This window comes from Dermacentor variabilis, chromosome 1 (assembly GCF_050947875.1).
Source record: "Dermacentor variabilis isolate Ectoservices chromosome 1, ASM5094787v1, whole genome shotgun sequence".
In the NCBI taxonomy this organism is placed as follows: Eukaryota; Metazoa; Arthropoda; class Arachnida; order Ixodida; family Ixodidae; genus Dermacentor; species Dermacentor variabilis.
Window position 1 is genome coordinate 278430128 of NC_134568.1, and position 18147 is coordinate 278448274.

Below are 18147 nucleotides of genomic sequence, written 5' to 3' on the forward strand. Positions count from 1 at the left end.
CTGAGAGATGCATAGGTAAAGCAGATGACTCGGTGTAGAAGATGCAAGATTAACTTCAAGGTTAGAGAAGTCAAAGGTGCAAGTTAGAAAGCACCAATAGTGAAGAGAAATAGTGCTTTTCACCATGCTTTCATTCACTGACATTAGACTGCAATGTTGGTGTAAGCTAACACCAAAACAATGTTTCAGTTAAAACATATCAGCTCCAAAGATCAATACAATGTTGGTGCACTTGCCATGGTGGCTCAGTGACTACTATAATGTTTTGCTGTTGATCACAACATCGCTCATGAGACTCCTTACTGCAGCAGCCACATTGCAATGAGTCGCAATGCTGAAATGTTCATGTAGCATGCTTTAGTTGCATGTTAAAAGAACCCCTACTAGTCAAAATTAGTCCACAACGTCCACCATTTAGGTCATTAAACCACAAATTGCTTTCTTGGTGTTTCCATACGTGGAGAAGTAACACAGTTCATCAAAAACGATCTTCATTACCAGTGTCTCTTCGATGCTTCCTGCAGCTGATCAACTGACATCTGAAGTAGCATTTGTCTTGTTGCATGGGGCTCCTCAGTCATAGGGGCGGCATTGGCCTAGTGGCCTGGACCCTTACCAGGTAGATCAGAGGGGAGGTCCTGGGCAGTGACGAGGCAAAACATAGAACGAAAACCAGGGCATTTATTTACATTGTTACATAGAGCAGTCAGCTTTGAAAGCTGCTCGAGAACAAAAGGCAAACGCTCCCTGCTGGGAACAGTCTCACCCAGGAGAGGGAAGGAACCATTGGCCACAGCATGGATGGCTGGTGCTTGGTCATCATATCCGAGCCCTGCCAGGCTGGCACCTCTCTGTGTTGACTATTACTCACTTCTTCTGCATGTGCTAGCAAAGGAAGTTTTGCATCATGGCACAAATGGGGCTTCTGGTGTTTTGAAGCATTGAAAATGTCTTTGTTGCCCTAGCAATAGATTGAAGCGCTTGGCATAATTTTTGGCCAAGTGACACGAATTTGCAACTCACGACAGTATTTTCGTGGGGGTCATCTATTGCCCTCATCATTAGCCTACCTATGTGTTATGCGGGGTAAATGGCCTCTTCCAGTGATCTTTAATTACTCCTATCTTGTGCCAGCTGACATCATCTTATGCCTACAAATTTCCTCATTTTATTGCACCACCTAGTTTTCTGCTGTTTCAGACTGTGCATCCCTTCTCTTAACACCCATTCTGCAACTGTAATAGATCACCAATTATCCACCCTGCACATCACATGGCCTCTACAACCTCATTTCATCCACTTAATGTCAATTAGAACACTGTCTTCTCCCGTTTGCTCTCTAACACATTCACTGCTACGTGGGTCACGGGTGGGTCACAGAAGCTAATCCCCCCATGTGGCTGTACAGGGCTTTCCTGCAATGCGCAAGTGACATCTTCACTAGAAATTAACGGAGAGAAAAAAGACTAGTTTCCTTTGATCTGACGTTTTGCGGTGCTATCTTTCTGAGCCTTGAGGAAGTTTAGAAAAAGTTCACCACCCTGGTGACTCACCAGTAGGTCACGACGCCCCAGAGAAATATTACAAGTGACTCACTGGTGGGTCATCACGTACATGAATCGAGAGTTCAAAAAATGCTGTCGCAGTGAATGTGTTTATCAATAATGCTGTCTTCCTGTCTATTAATGTTGTTTCATGGCTCGTTACGCAGCCCTTAAGTTCTTAAACTACTCTGTTAACCTCATGTTTCTGCCCCATATGTTAGTACCAATAGAATGCAATGATTGTGCTTCTCTTTTCAACAATATCAGTAAGCTACTAGTCATGACTTGATAATGCCTACCGTGTGTGCTCCAACTCATTATTGCACTCCAAGAGCAGCTATTGGTAAATTCATAGCTGATATGGAAACCACCCTAAGCCCTCAAATGGCTTCTAATTCCCTTTTGGTTGTCTGTGGAGATTTTAATGTAGACTCAAAGATAACCACTGATTGAATCCTTCTCTTGCAATATCTCTACTGCAAAGATGTAATAGGGCTGTAATAATAAAGATGTAATAGGGCATGGAATAACACACTTTGCCAGTGCATTTAGTTACCCAATAGCTCTTTTAAATGATGAGCGCAAACCTAAAATAGCTATTAATGGTTTTGGGAGCCTTACAATAGCTATGGGTTTACAGCTAAAATTTACAAAAAGCTATGGGTTTGGCTCCCAATGTTGGCAAGTTGTATTTTTCTCCACTTTCATTTCCCTTTACCTTATCATTTCTACATTTAAGTTAAAACCACGGACAATTTCCTTTACGCTTTCCTTGGCTTCATTGTCGGCTTTATGTCGTTGTGCCTAACAAAAATCTAGCCACTGGTACTGTCATTCTTGTGTTAAGCTGCTGGCCGTACCTGTTGATATGCACCAACTAGCCCAACAGAATACTGTCACATTCCCCTTCTTGTTCATTTGCAATGCAAACGCAGTTTCTTTTTTACTGGGCTTCTGAGCTGCACAGCTAATAGGATTCCCTACGAGATAGCATAAATGCTTCAATGTGTGGGCACTAGCAATAGTTCAGATGACAAGAAGCATTTTAATTCTCCAGAAATAGCTTCCAAGTCACGACATACAAGCCACCAGAGTTCTGTAGCCATGGAATGGAATTTCACAACAATCTTTAGCCTGTCAGAGGGAACCATAGCTTATCAGAGAATGCATGTGTTTACAAAATAAAGACAACAAACAAACTGGCTATATACACATACTGAAAATACCTGCGCTACAAACTGTATATCTTATCATAACTGGATATCTGATGTTTTCTTGCTCAGTTTGCCAGCACAATGACTTTTGGCAAAATTGACAGCAGCTTGCTCGACAAATTTGAGATCTAAACCTGGCCCAAATGATGCCTTCACATAACAGCAATTCTTAGTGGTGTGGACTTTGGGAAACACAAAATTAGGTAAGGTTACATAAGGTCCAACAGCCTTCACCCAAGCCTCCGCTTGAAATTCACTGGTCAAGAACTCCTGCAGAAAAAAAAAAAAAAAAGAAGGGGAAGGGGTGGGAGGTAGGAAAGCATAAGCAAAATTCTGAAATAAAAGGGACTTTTTTTCTTCATCCTTCCCTGTGTCTCAGTCCATATCTCATGGTATCACAATCAGTATCATACCATCACTGAACATTAAAGTCACTGAATTCTAGTAGATTTATTTATTGTGGATTTCAGATCACTAGGAATGTGGGTACATGAAGTTTGTGGCATAAATAAGGATACTGACAATTGTATGAGCACTGCTTCTATCACTCTATCGAAAAACGAAAATGACTATCTTTGCCAATGGTTGTGTGCTACACGTGTGCAACGAGAGGTCTGGCGCATGAGCCTTGTTTTTGAGCATTTATGTTGCCGAGCGACGTTTTACGGTGTAGTTACGAATGCAGTAAAACTGGTTGAAGACCAGCGTCCTTCCTGTCCTGTCAAATTTTCTCTGTTCTTCTACGGTGTTTCTTTTTTTCCTGAAGCACTATAAATGTCTCGGATGTCAAAGTTCCAACTTGCTCAGCGTTCTGTATTAAATAGTCACTCAAGCAGCAGCGCATCAAATCATTTTAAAAGACTTCAAATAAAAGTCGACCAATGCATTTTACATTCAATCTCTCACAAAGCTTGCAAGGGCAAAATTTCAGACAATGATTAATTATACTGCAATGACAGACACACCTTGGGGACAGCACAGTCTATGCGAAGTTGGTCAGTACTTATGAATGCTGCAATGAAGTATGGCTTAGAACCGCATTTCTTGTATGCCAGCTTTGACACAAGGTTTCCATCCATGCAAAAGTCAAAGCAAGCCACAACAAAGTTTGTGTGCTTCCACTTCTCCAAGGCCTTGTTCAACAGATCTATCACCTGAAAAATATATGCCACATAAGTTCATCCGGCACCACAATAATATTTTTAGACCTACAACTTCAGCCAGTTTGGAGGAATGTCACAGAGTAATAAAGGTACCTTCGGCTCTCCAAAATTCCGGTTGTACTTTCGGATGATGCTGTCTATATGACGCTCCAGCTTGAGAAGTTCTGCCTCTGCTTTCCTCTGAAGCAGCAGGGAAATTCCACGTGCAGCTACAAGCTGGCTCCATCGAAAAAAAGAAAGAACAAGCTTAATTTTTAAGACGTGTCCCAAAACATATCCAAAGTTATTTAGCCTGCTTTATACAGACTGTAAAGTGAAAATTTGCATGGGAAATAACATGCACATTTGTTCTGTTGGCTTTTTCCATCAAAACAAATATAATTGCAATTTTCACTGAAAATGGCCCACCCCTACCTACTTAATAACACGCACTTAAAGAAAAAAAGGGGGAATACCTTTCGCACTTCAGTAAGTTTTCTCTTGGAAGCTGCCATAGTTACATATTCATCCTAGAGACAAAACCAAAAATGAGTGTCACATGCTCCGTGCCACCTGCAATGTAACTGTTTCACTAAGTAAATATACACTTGTTACACAACAGTTACAAAAGGACATACAACCTATCATATAAGGGAAAAAATAAAATCAATACATAGCATAATAAAAAGGCACCTACCAGTGATGTTCGGTTCAAAGCTTCAACTTCTTCTGCTAGCTCACGCATTTGCCTCTGGACGTGCTCATCTTGAAAACGCAAAGCAGCAGCCAATGGGCCAGCTACAGCACAGATGGACCTTACCATGGTGCCCACGGAACGGTGTGATGTCACCACAATTTCTCCCAGGTCCGACAAGGATGAGACGTGCCTTCAGGTGACATATAAACCACATTTAAAATGCAAGAAAAAGACAACTTCCTAATGACATGAAACATGCTTTAGGAAATATGGCCATTTATTGGGGTACTAAACAATCTCAGATCATTTAAAAAAAATCTCTCTAGGCTCCTCTCTAGGCTTTTCAAGTTCCTTCTTCACATTTTGTGATGCCAACAGGGTCATGCACGTGACATCACCAAGGTAAAAGCTGTGAATTGGTCCACATACGAAACACATCAGTTAAGATAAGTCTGCTAGCACGCCTTTGCCGTATAGTCACACACCCTCTCTTCCTCGTCCTCTCACTTGCTTGTCGTGCACATAACTGATTTCAACTCATGTGGTGTGTCTTTCACTGCATGTCCAGAGGCAACAATGTTTGGCTGAACAGTAAGTAAACGTGCTGAGCAGGAGTAACAGTGTTTACAAACAAGAAGCGAGCACCAACATGACATTTGGTATTGACGTAGTGCCCATGTGTCTCCTAGAGAAGTATGCGGCAAGAAGGGAAGAGCACCTATTGGGAGGCTAGCAAAGGCATGAGAGAAACCACTGGCTTGCCTTTTAGCTCAGAGTGGTTTAGGGGCCCTTTAAAGAAACAGGATCATGCATCAGCATTCAGTCTCATTCTACAGTGGACATCCATTAATTCGACTCCATTTAATTCAATTTTTTAAATTAATTCAATCCCAAACGAAGGTCCCGGCTGGCGCTCATGCACTTCAATGAGCCCAAAAATTCATTATTTCGATCCTAAAATTGGCATTGGCCGTATAATTTGAACTTGACCAGTCCACACTCATGTGCTTGACCAATATGGTGACCCTAATACCGACCCTTTAGTGGCAGCATCTGTCTTGGCAGAACTTAGGGGACAGTGAATGCGTTGAACACACATTATCTCCTGTGAAAAACACCTATTTTCGGCCTGCCCTAGGAAGCTTTTCAAGCAATAACAGTAGCTCACAATGTCTGAATATGGTATTTACCCGATTCTAAGGGGGGCACTTTTTATTTTCCAGGGAAATTGGGCCGAAAATTGCTTGCACGGAGCAATCAGATATGAAACCAAAACCGCCTCTATGGCATTCTTATGCTATAACGCATAACATGACTGTATGGCAGCGAAACTCACTTTATAAACTGTGCGGTCAAGCTGACTTTATTAAACCAGCAGCCATCCTAAGAAATCGAGTCCGTGTTAGATTTCTACTTTGGTTGTTTAGAAGCTTTAAGTAATTTCTACATTGGTTTTCTACTTCGGACACATAGAAAGTTGGCGTGTGTTCAATTTGGAGGCCTGTTAAACTCGAGAAAATACTGCCAAATGAACCAACGGTATGTTTTGGCATTTTCTTTCTCCATCTTTATTCATTCGACCTACTGGATAATTAGATTAATTTTGTCGGTTTCGTCAGGGTCGAATTAATTAAGTCAACTATAAGACTTCCCTTCACAGTAAATAATTTGGGAAGAATTTATCCAAAAAGGATGATTATAGTTAGCTCATAGTCTCTAATGATGAAATTGTAGTGCTCTTCCCCTTTTTATAACATTCAGCTCACAGTAGCGCTATTATAAAAACTGCTTTTAGGTCTAAGCAGCTATTGGTAGCAAGATACATCTAAACCAGCACAAAAATTATTTAAGGGTTATTTACATTCAATTGTTAATGTTGACTGCAAGAAAAAATTAAAAAGAAATAAGAGGTAAGAAGACAGAAGGTTTAGAACACCTGAAAGTTGTGCATGTTGGTAAGAATTCATAGTTTATGGCTGACAATAGGTTAGGAAAAATTTATGCTGCTGTGCAGAGAAAGAAAGACTAATGAAACTGCAAGACTTGACAGGTGTTACGTAAAGCACATTTACAAGTTTGCAGAATGCTGTTTGAGCACAGTTTAAAAAGTTATTTTTAGCTGCCGTCGCTTTTATGTAGGGCAGACAGGGCATCAATCACAGGTTAAATACACATAAACGTTTGTTGACCGATGAAGCACTGTCTAACCTCTTGTTACATTGTAACAATTGCAAATGTATTGTAATATTTGTAGACAGAATTTATGTCTGCTTAGATATAAAAATGAAGAAGAGCATCTTATGGATGAGCTATGGCATATTAATAGTAGTAGCACATGAATTACATTATAATTAGCACAAAAGTGCACAAGGTAACAATTCATGATTAAACAGCATCATGACCAATGCAGCGTACTTAGTAGTACCACATGACCTCACAGAAGTGGACGCATCTTAGGCACTGTTAAATGAATTCTGCTTATCATCAGATACTAGTTCCTCACTAATGTTACAGCTTTTACACTGTCAAATGCCTTTTTTTTTTTTTAGACTAGGGTAGTTCATCTTAAAGTGCCGTTTGTTCCATGCATTGCCCATTGCCTAGAACATCTGGCCCTGTGCCTGTTATTTGCCACTGCTTGAAACTTCATGTCATATTCTCTATATGCTTCTTCGCCCTCAAGCATTACAACTTTCTGGTGCTGTTCATTTTTCTTCAAACACATTTGAGCTTCCAGTGGGTGTACCCATTACCCCTACCTAAAACAGCACCAAGGTGCTTCACAAGTACCCAATAAAGAAAGAAGTGCATGTAAATTGGCATACAGGTGATTGCATGAGCCCATTCTATACTGCAGACATTTGTTAAGACTGCTGTATTGTAGCTTTAAAAGGATTGCTCTTTTGCTACCACAGCGGCATCATTTGTTATTTTTGACTTCACCTAGCATCCTTCTCAGTTACATCAGCACTGGCAGCATATGCGCACATGAAATTGTGAAAAGTTACATAAAGCAAACCTTTTCTAGAGCTCCTCACATGCTTTCTAAGGTGAATGCTGTGGACCTATGTACTTTCAACAAGAAGCACTATATATCATTAAAAAAAGAAACATAAAAATTGACTGTCAGTTCGTTTAACTAAACATAGAGGCCACTGCGAACACAGCAACGAACTTACGTTCCACAACAAAGCTCTTGAGAAAAGATGTCATCTTCATTTCCAATCCTTATCACAGAGACAGTTTTGGGATAAGTCTGCATAGAAGAAGGTTAAAAAAAAGAGCAGGAACACAACACTAAAATTTAAGAATTGAAGAACCTCAGAAGCTAACATAATCCTTCAGTTATCATATTTATTTATACAATGTTTAAAATGAATTATGCTATGCCGTAACATTCTTATGACATGTCAGACCAAAACATTTGCAAAGTTACTTAAAGGGCATACGGTCACAAACATCTGAGCTGAATATTACTCCTTTACACCAAGCAAGAACTTTCAAACACCCTAAGAAAGCTTGTTTTCTACATTTTTGTTATTGTCTTTTAGAGGTTTATTAATGCTGACATTCATTAAAAAATGGTTACTAATGTGTGTCTATTATCATTCCCAGACACCAGCAGCCATGAGAGACAAAACAGTGAAAATTTGGCTGGTTGGAGCATGTTACAGATGAAAAGAGTAGCAGCGCATGGGACAGGTGAAACGGAAAGAACGGACAAATTACTGCATCCATTCTTTCCATTTGTCCTGTCCAATGCACTGTTACCTTTGCCACGAGCAAGTAAGTGCTCAAGTGGAATCTTACATTCACTTATGTTACAGTTTTGTGCAGCTTCAGTACAAGTTGTCATTACTGCAAAAGGTACCAAAGCATTATGTAGCTGTACCTCATTTGGAACTTTAACTAGTTCTGGTAGAGCCAAAGCATTTTCCAGAGGCACAGTCCTTCTTACAACAATGCGACCAGCTTGGATTGCATCACGACAGATCTCTTCAATTTTTGCTACCTGCTCGTTGGTCAAATTTTTCTGAAAAACAGTAAATGCAGAAGAATGCAAAACAGTATAAGTGATGAATCCCCATTCTCTTCTCAAACATAATTCTTTGCTAAACAGTCCCACACCTAGAACAACAACTTTGCAATTCCGAACTATCCAAACCTTGTCAAAGGAGGGCATTCAAGATGACAAGAACGTTGGGTCCAAAGACATGCTATGTTTGACCGCTATTGATTACTTCGTCACCACTTCCCTGTGAAATTCTGTTTTGTTTGGGCAGCTATGTTAAAAGTTACAGAGGTTCTTTCTATTTTTCTACTTTTTTTTTCTATTTGGTAACTGGCGAGTTGCTTGCCCTCTTTCAGCCCCATTATGTTTCTATACTTGTTTTACAGGGACAAATTCAATATCAACACTTCAATACAAGTTTGTTGCATTACTTCACTCTGCACACTGTCAACTGCACACAAAATTATGAAGTTCTCCACAAGCTTAGACTATTGGCGGCGAGGAGTTACGGAGTCGCCATCTGTCAGAAGTGCCTCGCTGGCCAGAAGTGCCTCGCTGGCGTAGTATGAGGGATCACGCGGCACACTCCTCATAGGTTTTGCTGTCAGCGCTCACTGAAAACACCACGCTTTTCACCGGGTGCTCTCCCGGGTGCTCTCCCGGACATTTCTGTAAGTACTTTCGAAACGAGAGAAGTTTTTTACTGTCTAAATAATAATCTTGGGCAAAGTGAAAGCACAGAATCGTTTACAGATGCTATCTCTTTACCAAATACATACAGTGAATGCCACTGCGCGCGGTTGCCGCGATGGAGTCTCCCGAACCGGCTTCTTGCATGAAAGGTAGATAAACGGTGAGAGCAAACTATGTGAAATATGCTCTTATAGTGTTTGTATAACTAAATGGAGCGTAATAGAATGAAGCCTCAATGCAGTGATCGCACAGATTCGCAGCGACAGACTGCGCATCTGTATGCTTGTCCGCGCAATGTTTTGCTTTCGCAGCGTGCGCGTTTTCGCATCGTGCCATGAGCTTTAGGCTGCAGAATATGAGCATTTGACATTATACAAGCAACCATTGTTGCGTGGGCACCATCAGAGCTGTTCAAAAATAATTTCATTGTAGAGACTTCGACGCCTACGGGGATGTGCCGTCGCGACGATTCAATCTTTTTTTTTCTTCTAAATTCTTGGACATTTCAATATTATTTCTCGAGTTGCGTCGCACTGTATGTCTATTGGTGTTCTCAGCATGCGACTTTTCACTGCTTCTTTTTTGTAATCCAGTGCATTAATTCATAACACAAACATCACCTTATGTCATACTTTTTTATAATGTGCTTCTTACGCTCCCTTTCCACTGCAGTGAATTTGCCAGTATCTATAGCATCAACAAGTTCATAGACCAAACCGTTATGACATTAGTCGGGCAGCAGGCTCGGGCGAGCGTCTCAGTGCACGTTTTCCGAAGATTGCAGACCCGGCGCCGTAGCAGAAATCTTCCTCGCGTCTGTGCTTGCTGCACACCCGAGTTGTAGCTGATGACTGTTTGCCAGTTTTATGTTTCACGAGCCAAGCTTCACGCAGCTTGTCCTGCGGCTACGTGTGAATAAGGCTGACACCGGGCTCCGTTGCATACATCCGGCATTGCGGCACCGAGCAGTAGCCTACCATGTTGCGCGCCTTCAAAGGCAGCCACTACCTATTGCAGTGCTTTCAAGCGTTGTAAAGGAGACACTCGAAGGGGGAAAATCTCGCCACTAAATGAGGAGCGCAGGGTACGAGGGAATTTAAACTCTCGTTTTCAGCTCGCTTCGGCGCTCCCGAAGCAGCCGCTGTGGCCGCTATGTCCACGTGATCCCTAATAGCACGTCACGGCGACGGTGGCGCCAGCTTTTCCAGTGGTGGAGCTCGAGGCCAATATTTTGAAATCTTATAACAATCATGTGCATAAGAAAGCCAAGATAAACCTTCATAAACTGGGATACAAGTTACTCACCTTACAGACGAAATCAAAACGCAAGTGCTCACTGTCTACCAATGATGACCTCTGCTCAGCAGAATCAATTACCGCTCTCAGTGCAGCATTCAGGCAATGCGCTGCAGTGTGGTGTATCATGCACTGCAATCGATGTTGCTGTTATCAATAAAAACAGAGAACAAAGAATTACACAGTTACTAAAAAAGAAAAAGCCGAGTCTGTAGATGGCAAAAAGGTAGGAAATTGGCTGAACTTGCATGAAAAGTAAAAAATATGTGGATCCCACGCACTGTGGGAATCGACGTAAGCGAAGCTTTCTGTGCTATTCAAGTTGACTGACAATATTTAGCAGTGATATTGACGGCGCATGTTTATTTTTTTTAACTTTTAGTCCAACACGAAAGTGGCGAGTTGATGTTAAACGTTACCTTGTGAGCACCACTGTTATTTGTCTACATAGCACACAGAACACACAGGGGGAGGCGTTTGCTTGAGGCATCGTGTGCCATAGTTCATAACCTCTGAGACGGTTGAGCATTGTGATTGCCTCACTTGACACATTGCATCCAGGCAGAAGTGTTAAACTTTAATTGCATTATGGGCCTGTACATGCCAAAACCACAATCGGATTATGAGGCACACCGCAGTGGCATACTCCAGATTTATTTTCACACTATGGTGTTCTCTAGCATGTCCCTAAATCTAAGTGCACGAACGTCTTTTATTTCAACCCCGTCGAAATGTGAATGTCGCAGTTGGGATCAAACTAGCGACCTCGAGTAATCCCATAGCTGCAAAACTACCGTGGCGAGCACAAAAGTGCTGACTTGACGTGTGACCGCTTCCGTAGTGTTGCCTAGACCCTACAGTGCACTTTAATGTGGCTATGCTTTTGCGTGCCCTGCGTAAGTTGGCCACTTGACAAATTTGCATGGTATTTATTTTTTAGAAATAGCAGAAAGATACCGTACTGCACCTTGAACTTAATTTTATACCATTTGCCCATAACCACTGAGTTTTATTGCCTTCTCACATCACCTCTTCACAATCCCATCCCTTGTATGGGAACTGCAAGCAAAGAGTGGCAAGGCTGTTAACCACTCGTTTCGCTTCTTTGTCGGTTCTACCCATTCTGTGCCTCCTCTCTGCCATTCTATCCAGCTTCCCTCTGGACATGCACGTTAGTAGAAAGGTCAGCGCTGCAATTTTGCAATGCTTTTGAGAGGTCACGGATAATTACAGCTGTCAAGAGGCTAATGTGGCGATGCCCAGGGAGCTCCAGAGGGCATTGTGCACATTCGACGCAGTGCAAAGGTCCAAACGAGTTTCTCGCGTCGCCTTTACTCTCTGCCACGCTCCTGACATGTATACACACGCTCTAAACCACCCTTCGACACGGTGTGACAAACAACAACAGCAGCTCAGGAGCAGCAGCAGTGTTGGGACAGTCGAAGGAAGAGGCAAAGAAAGCTTCGCTTTAAAAGGCATGCAAACATTGCCTAACCAAACCTTTGCCCATTCTGCTTGCTCGCCAACTCAATTTGGCACCACCTAGCTACCTGGGACCATCATATAATGTCAAGTCTGCTATTCAATAGTGATATGGTGTTACTGAAGCAGGCAGGATGAGCAGGAAGGAGCGCAACATAAATGAAACACTGAGGTGACTGCAACAATAAAATTCTGACCTGGAGTCGAGAAGAAAAGCATGGAATACACACCTAATATGTGGTTTCATCCTATTCATTAATTAATTACACATTTGCAAAGAACTTGCTCAATCACCGGCATAACCAAAAGCATCAACAATGGCTTCTCCCACAGCTCCATAATCACTCATGTCCTGTGCTAATTGTGCCCTCTGTACCAGCTGTTTCAGTGAACAGTTCAAATTGTTAAATAAAGTGTAGCGGAGACAATAAGTTTATTTTTTGGCAATGCATTATTTGCACCAACAAGCATCACAATTTGCCTGATAAGCACTGATTAACTCATTAACTAAACTGCAGTAATAATATGTTTATGAATGCCATTCGAGAACATGCTGCAGCAGCCGAACTGAAGACTGTCAGTGCTCAAGGCATATCTATGTAGTAGGCATCATGAGCCTACCACTAGTTTCAATCTGTTCGAACATCTCCAAAGTCTGGCACAATATGTACAGTTGAATGCCTCCACAACAAATGCTTCTAAAATGAAATGACCTGTACGACAAAGGATTTCAAATGCCCTGACCGAATTCCTAACTGCCACATGTGTTGTGAACGCCTCTAAAACAAATAAATTTTGGCATCCCCAGGGTTGATTTATTGGTTGTAATGCACGTAGCGATGCCACCACATCCCCCTGTAGCCACCACAGAGTAGCGGTGCACACGAGAAGTGCCAACGTATGAAAAGGTTCTGACACCGCAGTAGTTATGGTAGTCCTTCCCCCCTGTCGCCTATTTTTAACCAGCACAATAATCTGCTCAGAACTGCGCAATAGCAGCACTCGATGCTGCTATTGCTATTGCCGATGCTACATAAAACATGATGATGATGATGATGATGATGATGATGATGATGATGATGATGATGATGATGATATAAATGGTTTTTCTCACTTTATCAATCCACATTTCTGCATCATCATCCTGGTGGATTAATCCAGCTGTGACCACACCTTTGTGAAAAACAAAGCCGCTGCAGTTTTTCACATCATGAACAGTGACTTCACCACTCTGAAAACAAAGATAATGTGGTGCAGACATCTTAGACCAACTTACAGAGATGCTATAGCACACAAGGGATCGAGAAAAAGAAAGTGTGTAACCAGATAGAGTTGCACACTGAGCTGCTTTCTTCTTTTTTCTTTAATTTATGAACTCCTCTTGCTTTAGTATCATCACACTGTGAACTTCACAATGAGTTGTAACATAACTCAAAGCAAGTACAAAAACCAAACATAATAATTCTCTAATTTTTCACAATGCACACAGCAAGCTTATTCATATGCAACAGCTGCCACTATTGGCCATATTTTCCTATCTGTATTAGATAGAATTCACCATCACAGACAGACACCTTATTTCCCTCTCTCAAATTCAGAACATACATATTTTGTTGCGCTGGCCACAAGAAACAACACATGAAAGTGTGACCAACCCAGTTAATTGGCAATAAGAAAAGACATTAGTTAGGCTCTGCGAAAAGTCCGGCAGAGGCTTGCCTGACCCCTTCATTGCAACTTAGTGGCTTCTTGTAGAAGTACCTAGCACCAAGAATAAGAATAGTGATGTGGGTGGGTTGGTCTAAGTTCATGGTGTGATTTTTACGGAATGAAAAGAAAAAGTAAAGCTGCTTGTGCGCAGTTAAGCATAAAAAGAAATTTGTGTACCGCTGCATAGGGGTGTGTATTGAATACCATTTACATGCAGCTTCAGTTATATAGGTTAAACAGGACGCTGTATAAACAAAACGTTAGGGGAACACAAAAACAACTTAACAAAAGGAAGACATCTAACCTAGTGATGTACTGCAACAGCTGTAAGCCTCAGTTTAAAGAGAGAAAGTGCTGGACCACCATCATAATCCGGGGAAATGCAGGAAATTTCCAAGGCCTATATTAAAACATATGGTGACACGTGCCTGAGCCAAGCATCAGTGGCTTTACAAGATAAGGAGTTAATGCTTTTGAGCCTATGCCAATGCTAAATTTGTTTTGTTTTTATACTATCAGAAATTCTCACTATGTAATGGATTTTTACAAATTTTTACTGCTGGTTTTCACCTTCCAATGTGACTAGTGTCTCTGATACAGTGTTTGATAACTCTATCACCTTGTGTATATATTTGTGTGTTCTTGACCAGTAAATCCAGTTGGTAGCCAGCGCTCATGTTTGTCTTTCTTTCGCTAACCCTTCATTATTTTTCTCTACTTTCCTCACTTCAGTGCTTTGTACTGCAAAAATCATGCCACGCACTTCTGTATACAAACATATATTACTGCAAACATAAGTTGTGAGCTAGGAAACGTGTGTGTGTACATCACACTTTGGCTTAGGCACAGCATGATGTAGCATTAAAAAAGAAAAATAACCGAGCAAGTATACCTGGGACTGAGTCAACAATCATACGATTGAAGCTGTGCATTCTAGCCACAACTACTTGGCACAAGCAAGCTGATAATACAGTAGAATAATTCATTGTTGGGCTAGTTGGACTTGCATTGCTGATGAGGAAAATCAGCACAACAAAAAGACAATGCACACAGGAAGACAAGACAAAGACAAATGCTACTCGTAACTATTTATGAGCGGGAAAGATTTCACATATATATCACCTTGTCATAGATGCTCACAATAAAAATACGGAACCATCGCAGGGAGAACACGTGTCCATCAAAGAGAGTTGCGCAAAAAGTAAAACTCTGAGTTAAGTAGTGCGATTGACGGCTCACTTACACAATGATCTCTGTTCTTTTCAATAAAAAGGCTTCCACAGCAAGTCCTCAAGAAGTGTTACCGCTCCTGCATAGAATGGCTGTCTCCGAGAAATGAGCCTCAGAACCACATGCATTAACATGGGCCACCGTACGTATGTCCTTGTCCTCTAGCTTACTTTTTGCGCATGCTCCCTTAAGTAATAGTTCCCAAAAGGTTCAGTTAAGGCCAATATACATATATTGCCACAAGACATGGGGATGGCATATTATAATACAGGCTCATTAAATTGTCCTTCCATGGCAGCAAATTTTCAAAATAAGAAAAAGTAATAGTGTTCTGAAACTATTAGTGTATGGAGTCTGGAGCATGTGCTCTCACGCTACTTTGTTAAAATTAAAAATTAGATTATGGGGTTTTACGTACCAAAACCACAATCTGATTATGAGACATGCCATAGGGGGCGACTCCAGATGAATTTTGACCACCTGGGTTCTTTAATGTGCACCTAAATGTGAGTACACCATTTTGTGGAGCCCTCATTAAACATGTATGTCCTGCATGCATACTGCAGCAAATGCAGGGTGCAGCAGAATGAAAGATGCATGCTGCTGCTGAAAGTCACAGGGTAGACTAAATCGTAAGCAGTGTCAGCAACGGTGCCTGCTACGGTGCTTGTATAAACCATATCTGTTTTCAATGCGTGCAATGCACTGTAGCTGTCAGCATCTACACTGACCATGTTAGCATGTAGCATAGCTACGTGCTGACATGGTCCAGGAGTCCAAGCGTTGACACTTTCCAGGTGTTTCAAGGAGTTGATCACATGCTTTGATTCTTTCTATTTTTGTTCCACTCTCCCCGTGCCCCTATGCTAAGTAGCTGGCGAGAAGCGAGTTTTAGGCCGATCTTTCAACCTTTCCCTTACAATAAATCTCTCTCAGATGATCTCCAGGAGCACCAGGCGTTTCTTCTCTATAGATATACCAAGGAGTAAGGGAGTTCAATTGCTTTTTGGATTAATGGAATTTTTTCAAAGAACTTCTGGAGTCTAAGAGTATTATTATTATTATTATTATTATTATTATTATTATTATTATTATTATTATTATTATTATTATTATTATTATTTAAATGTTTCCTTGACTTGCAGCTTGTTTAGTAAGGCTTCCTATTTCTCTGAGCCTCTTTAGCAAGCGCTGTCATGAAACAATTCTTGGTACCTTATGGACAAGACAAAATTTTGATGCAAGGCTTGAGACCAGACAATTCAGTTATGTCAATCAAGAAAAGCCTGATTTCAAATGGAAATGTGACACAGCACAGAAACACAGCCATGCTATATCAAGCATTCCTTTTGTAATGCGGAACAGTTTTGAAAAGCTGTTTATATGTGTTTAGGCTGCCGTCATTTTCCCTACTAAGCTACATGGCTAGGCAGACATTGCTAGCAAGAAAATTTTCCATAACAATTAGGCTAAGCAACTTTTAGATTATTCAATTAGGCCACCACATGTTGTAAAATTGAAGCCAAGCAGTAGTGATGTCATATATACCAAAAGGATTGCAGACACCAAATTCTTGGGTGACAATTTTTACTCTTGGGTAATATACAGCATCTAAGGGACCATGATAACAACTGGCACATGCACAATCGTGTCCTCAGCAATGAAGTATTGTGCAATTTCTACTACACAGTTTCTCATTTCAATATTCCCATCAGCAGAGGTGAATAACCTTTCAATGACGTTAATGGCGAGTACTCGATGTTACAGAGGTCATGTGAGACACCAAAGGACGGACGATAACAAACTAATGCGTCACCTGCTCAATTTCACACGCGCGCCCACACTTGTCAACACGAGAGCCAGGTGTCTTCAGAAGACAAACACGTGTGTCTCCTGGCAGTGTTTAAACAAACGTACGTACAGCCACTTTGAAAATGCGTCGTCACCCACATCTTTAATGTCCCACTATGTATTTTGCTCTCAACAATGACATTTTCATCACAGCTATCACGACATGTCCAGATAAGTGAGCCACGTTTCATTTCTAAACTTTAAAATTGAAATAAATTACCTTTTAGCTGTCTGCTGTCAGTCACATTTTGTGAAAGCGTTCCACATAAGCATGCAAAGCTTATGCTACATTCAATTCAGCCTCTGAATTCGGTGTCTACACTCCTTTAAAAGAAAACCTGAGATTAATATAGCACTACTTTCCGGACAACAATCCTCAAAATGTACAACGAAATACACTGAAAACCTAAATATGTCTCCCAAAAGTGTTCCCCTTGCAGTTTGGAATGGTCTTGGTGGGAACACCAATACATTTTTTAGCTGATTCTGGAGATGTATATCTCTAAAGTGGTGCTATAGTCTTAGGACATCTGCAAAACATAACTTCAATACTACTGCTCAGCTTGAATTCTGAAATGTCAACATGTATACTAAAATTAATAATCATAAAGTTAATTAGTACATTCTCGATAATTAGCCTAACTATTGAAAGTTTTCTTGCTGCTAACATAAGCCCAGTCACAACAAAAACACCAGGGCCTAGCTCTAACAGATATTTTTTTAAAGTGTTCCACATAAGAAAAAGAAACACTAGGTATGCTGTAAAGAAATCAGCTATAACTTGCTTGTGAAATACAGTAACAGGACAATTACCTTGGTTTTGATGCATCCAGTGTCAGAGACTTGGCCCCCACTTTCAAAGTAGAAGTTTGTGGCATTGGTTACAACAAGACAGTGTTCTCCTTGTCTGGCACTGGTAACTCCCTGGCCATCGCAAAAGACAGCTTCGACAGTTGACTTCAATGACGGGAACTCTATAATAAAAATAAGTAGTCTCTCAGCAAGCCATAATAAACAGAAAAATGTTGCTGTGATACCCGTTAGCTTACAACACTTACACTTACACTTACAACATAGTCCCCTCTAAGATTAGCTGTTCAAAAACAATGTTTCTGAAAACAGCTCTGTTCACACTGATAGATAGGCAAACTGTTTTTTGGTTTCATGCTATACTTACTGCCTGCAGTCCAAAACAATAAGCCTATGTTCTCAAATGTTTAACATCCTCACATAATACAATCTAACTCTCGCAACTCTCTGGACACCACTGACAACA

At 41.0% G+C, this 18147-nt stretch overlaps 1 protein-coding gene across 5 annotated transcripts in view; it reads right to left on the reverse strand.

Moving 5' to 3' along the window:
• Window positions 1-661: 661 nt before the first annotated feature.
• Window positions 662-18147, reverse strand: part of LOC142565420 (alanine--tRNA ligase, cytoplasmic-like) — a 37907-nt gene continuing 20421 nt past the window's right edge. For all 5 annotated transcript variants that reach the window (XM_075676263.1, XM_075676259.1, XM_075676262.1 and 2 more), the window contains exons 12-21: window positions 17685-17845; window positions 13195-13311; window positions 10608-10745; window positions 8490-8630; window positions 7777-7853; window positions 4598-4787; window positions 4377-4430; window positions 4015-4137; window positions 3724-3912; window positions 662-3028 (exon numbers count right to left, since the gene is read on the reverse strand). In XM_075676263.1, the coding sequence (XP_075532378.1) occupies window positions 2795-3028; window positions 3724-3912; window positions 4015-4137; window positions 4377-4430; window positions 4598-4787; window positions 7777-7853; window positions 8490-8630; window positions 10608-10745; window positions 13195-13311; window positions 17685-17845 (1424 nt within the window). In that variant the 3' untranslated portion in view covers window positions 662-2794. The remainder of the gene's footprint in view (window positions 3029-3723; window positions 3913-4014; window positions 4138-4376; window positions 4431-4597; window positions 4788-7776; window positions 7854-8489; window positions 8631-10607; window positions 10746-13194; window positions 13312-17684; window positions 17846-18147) is intronic.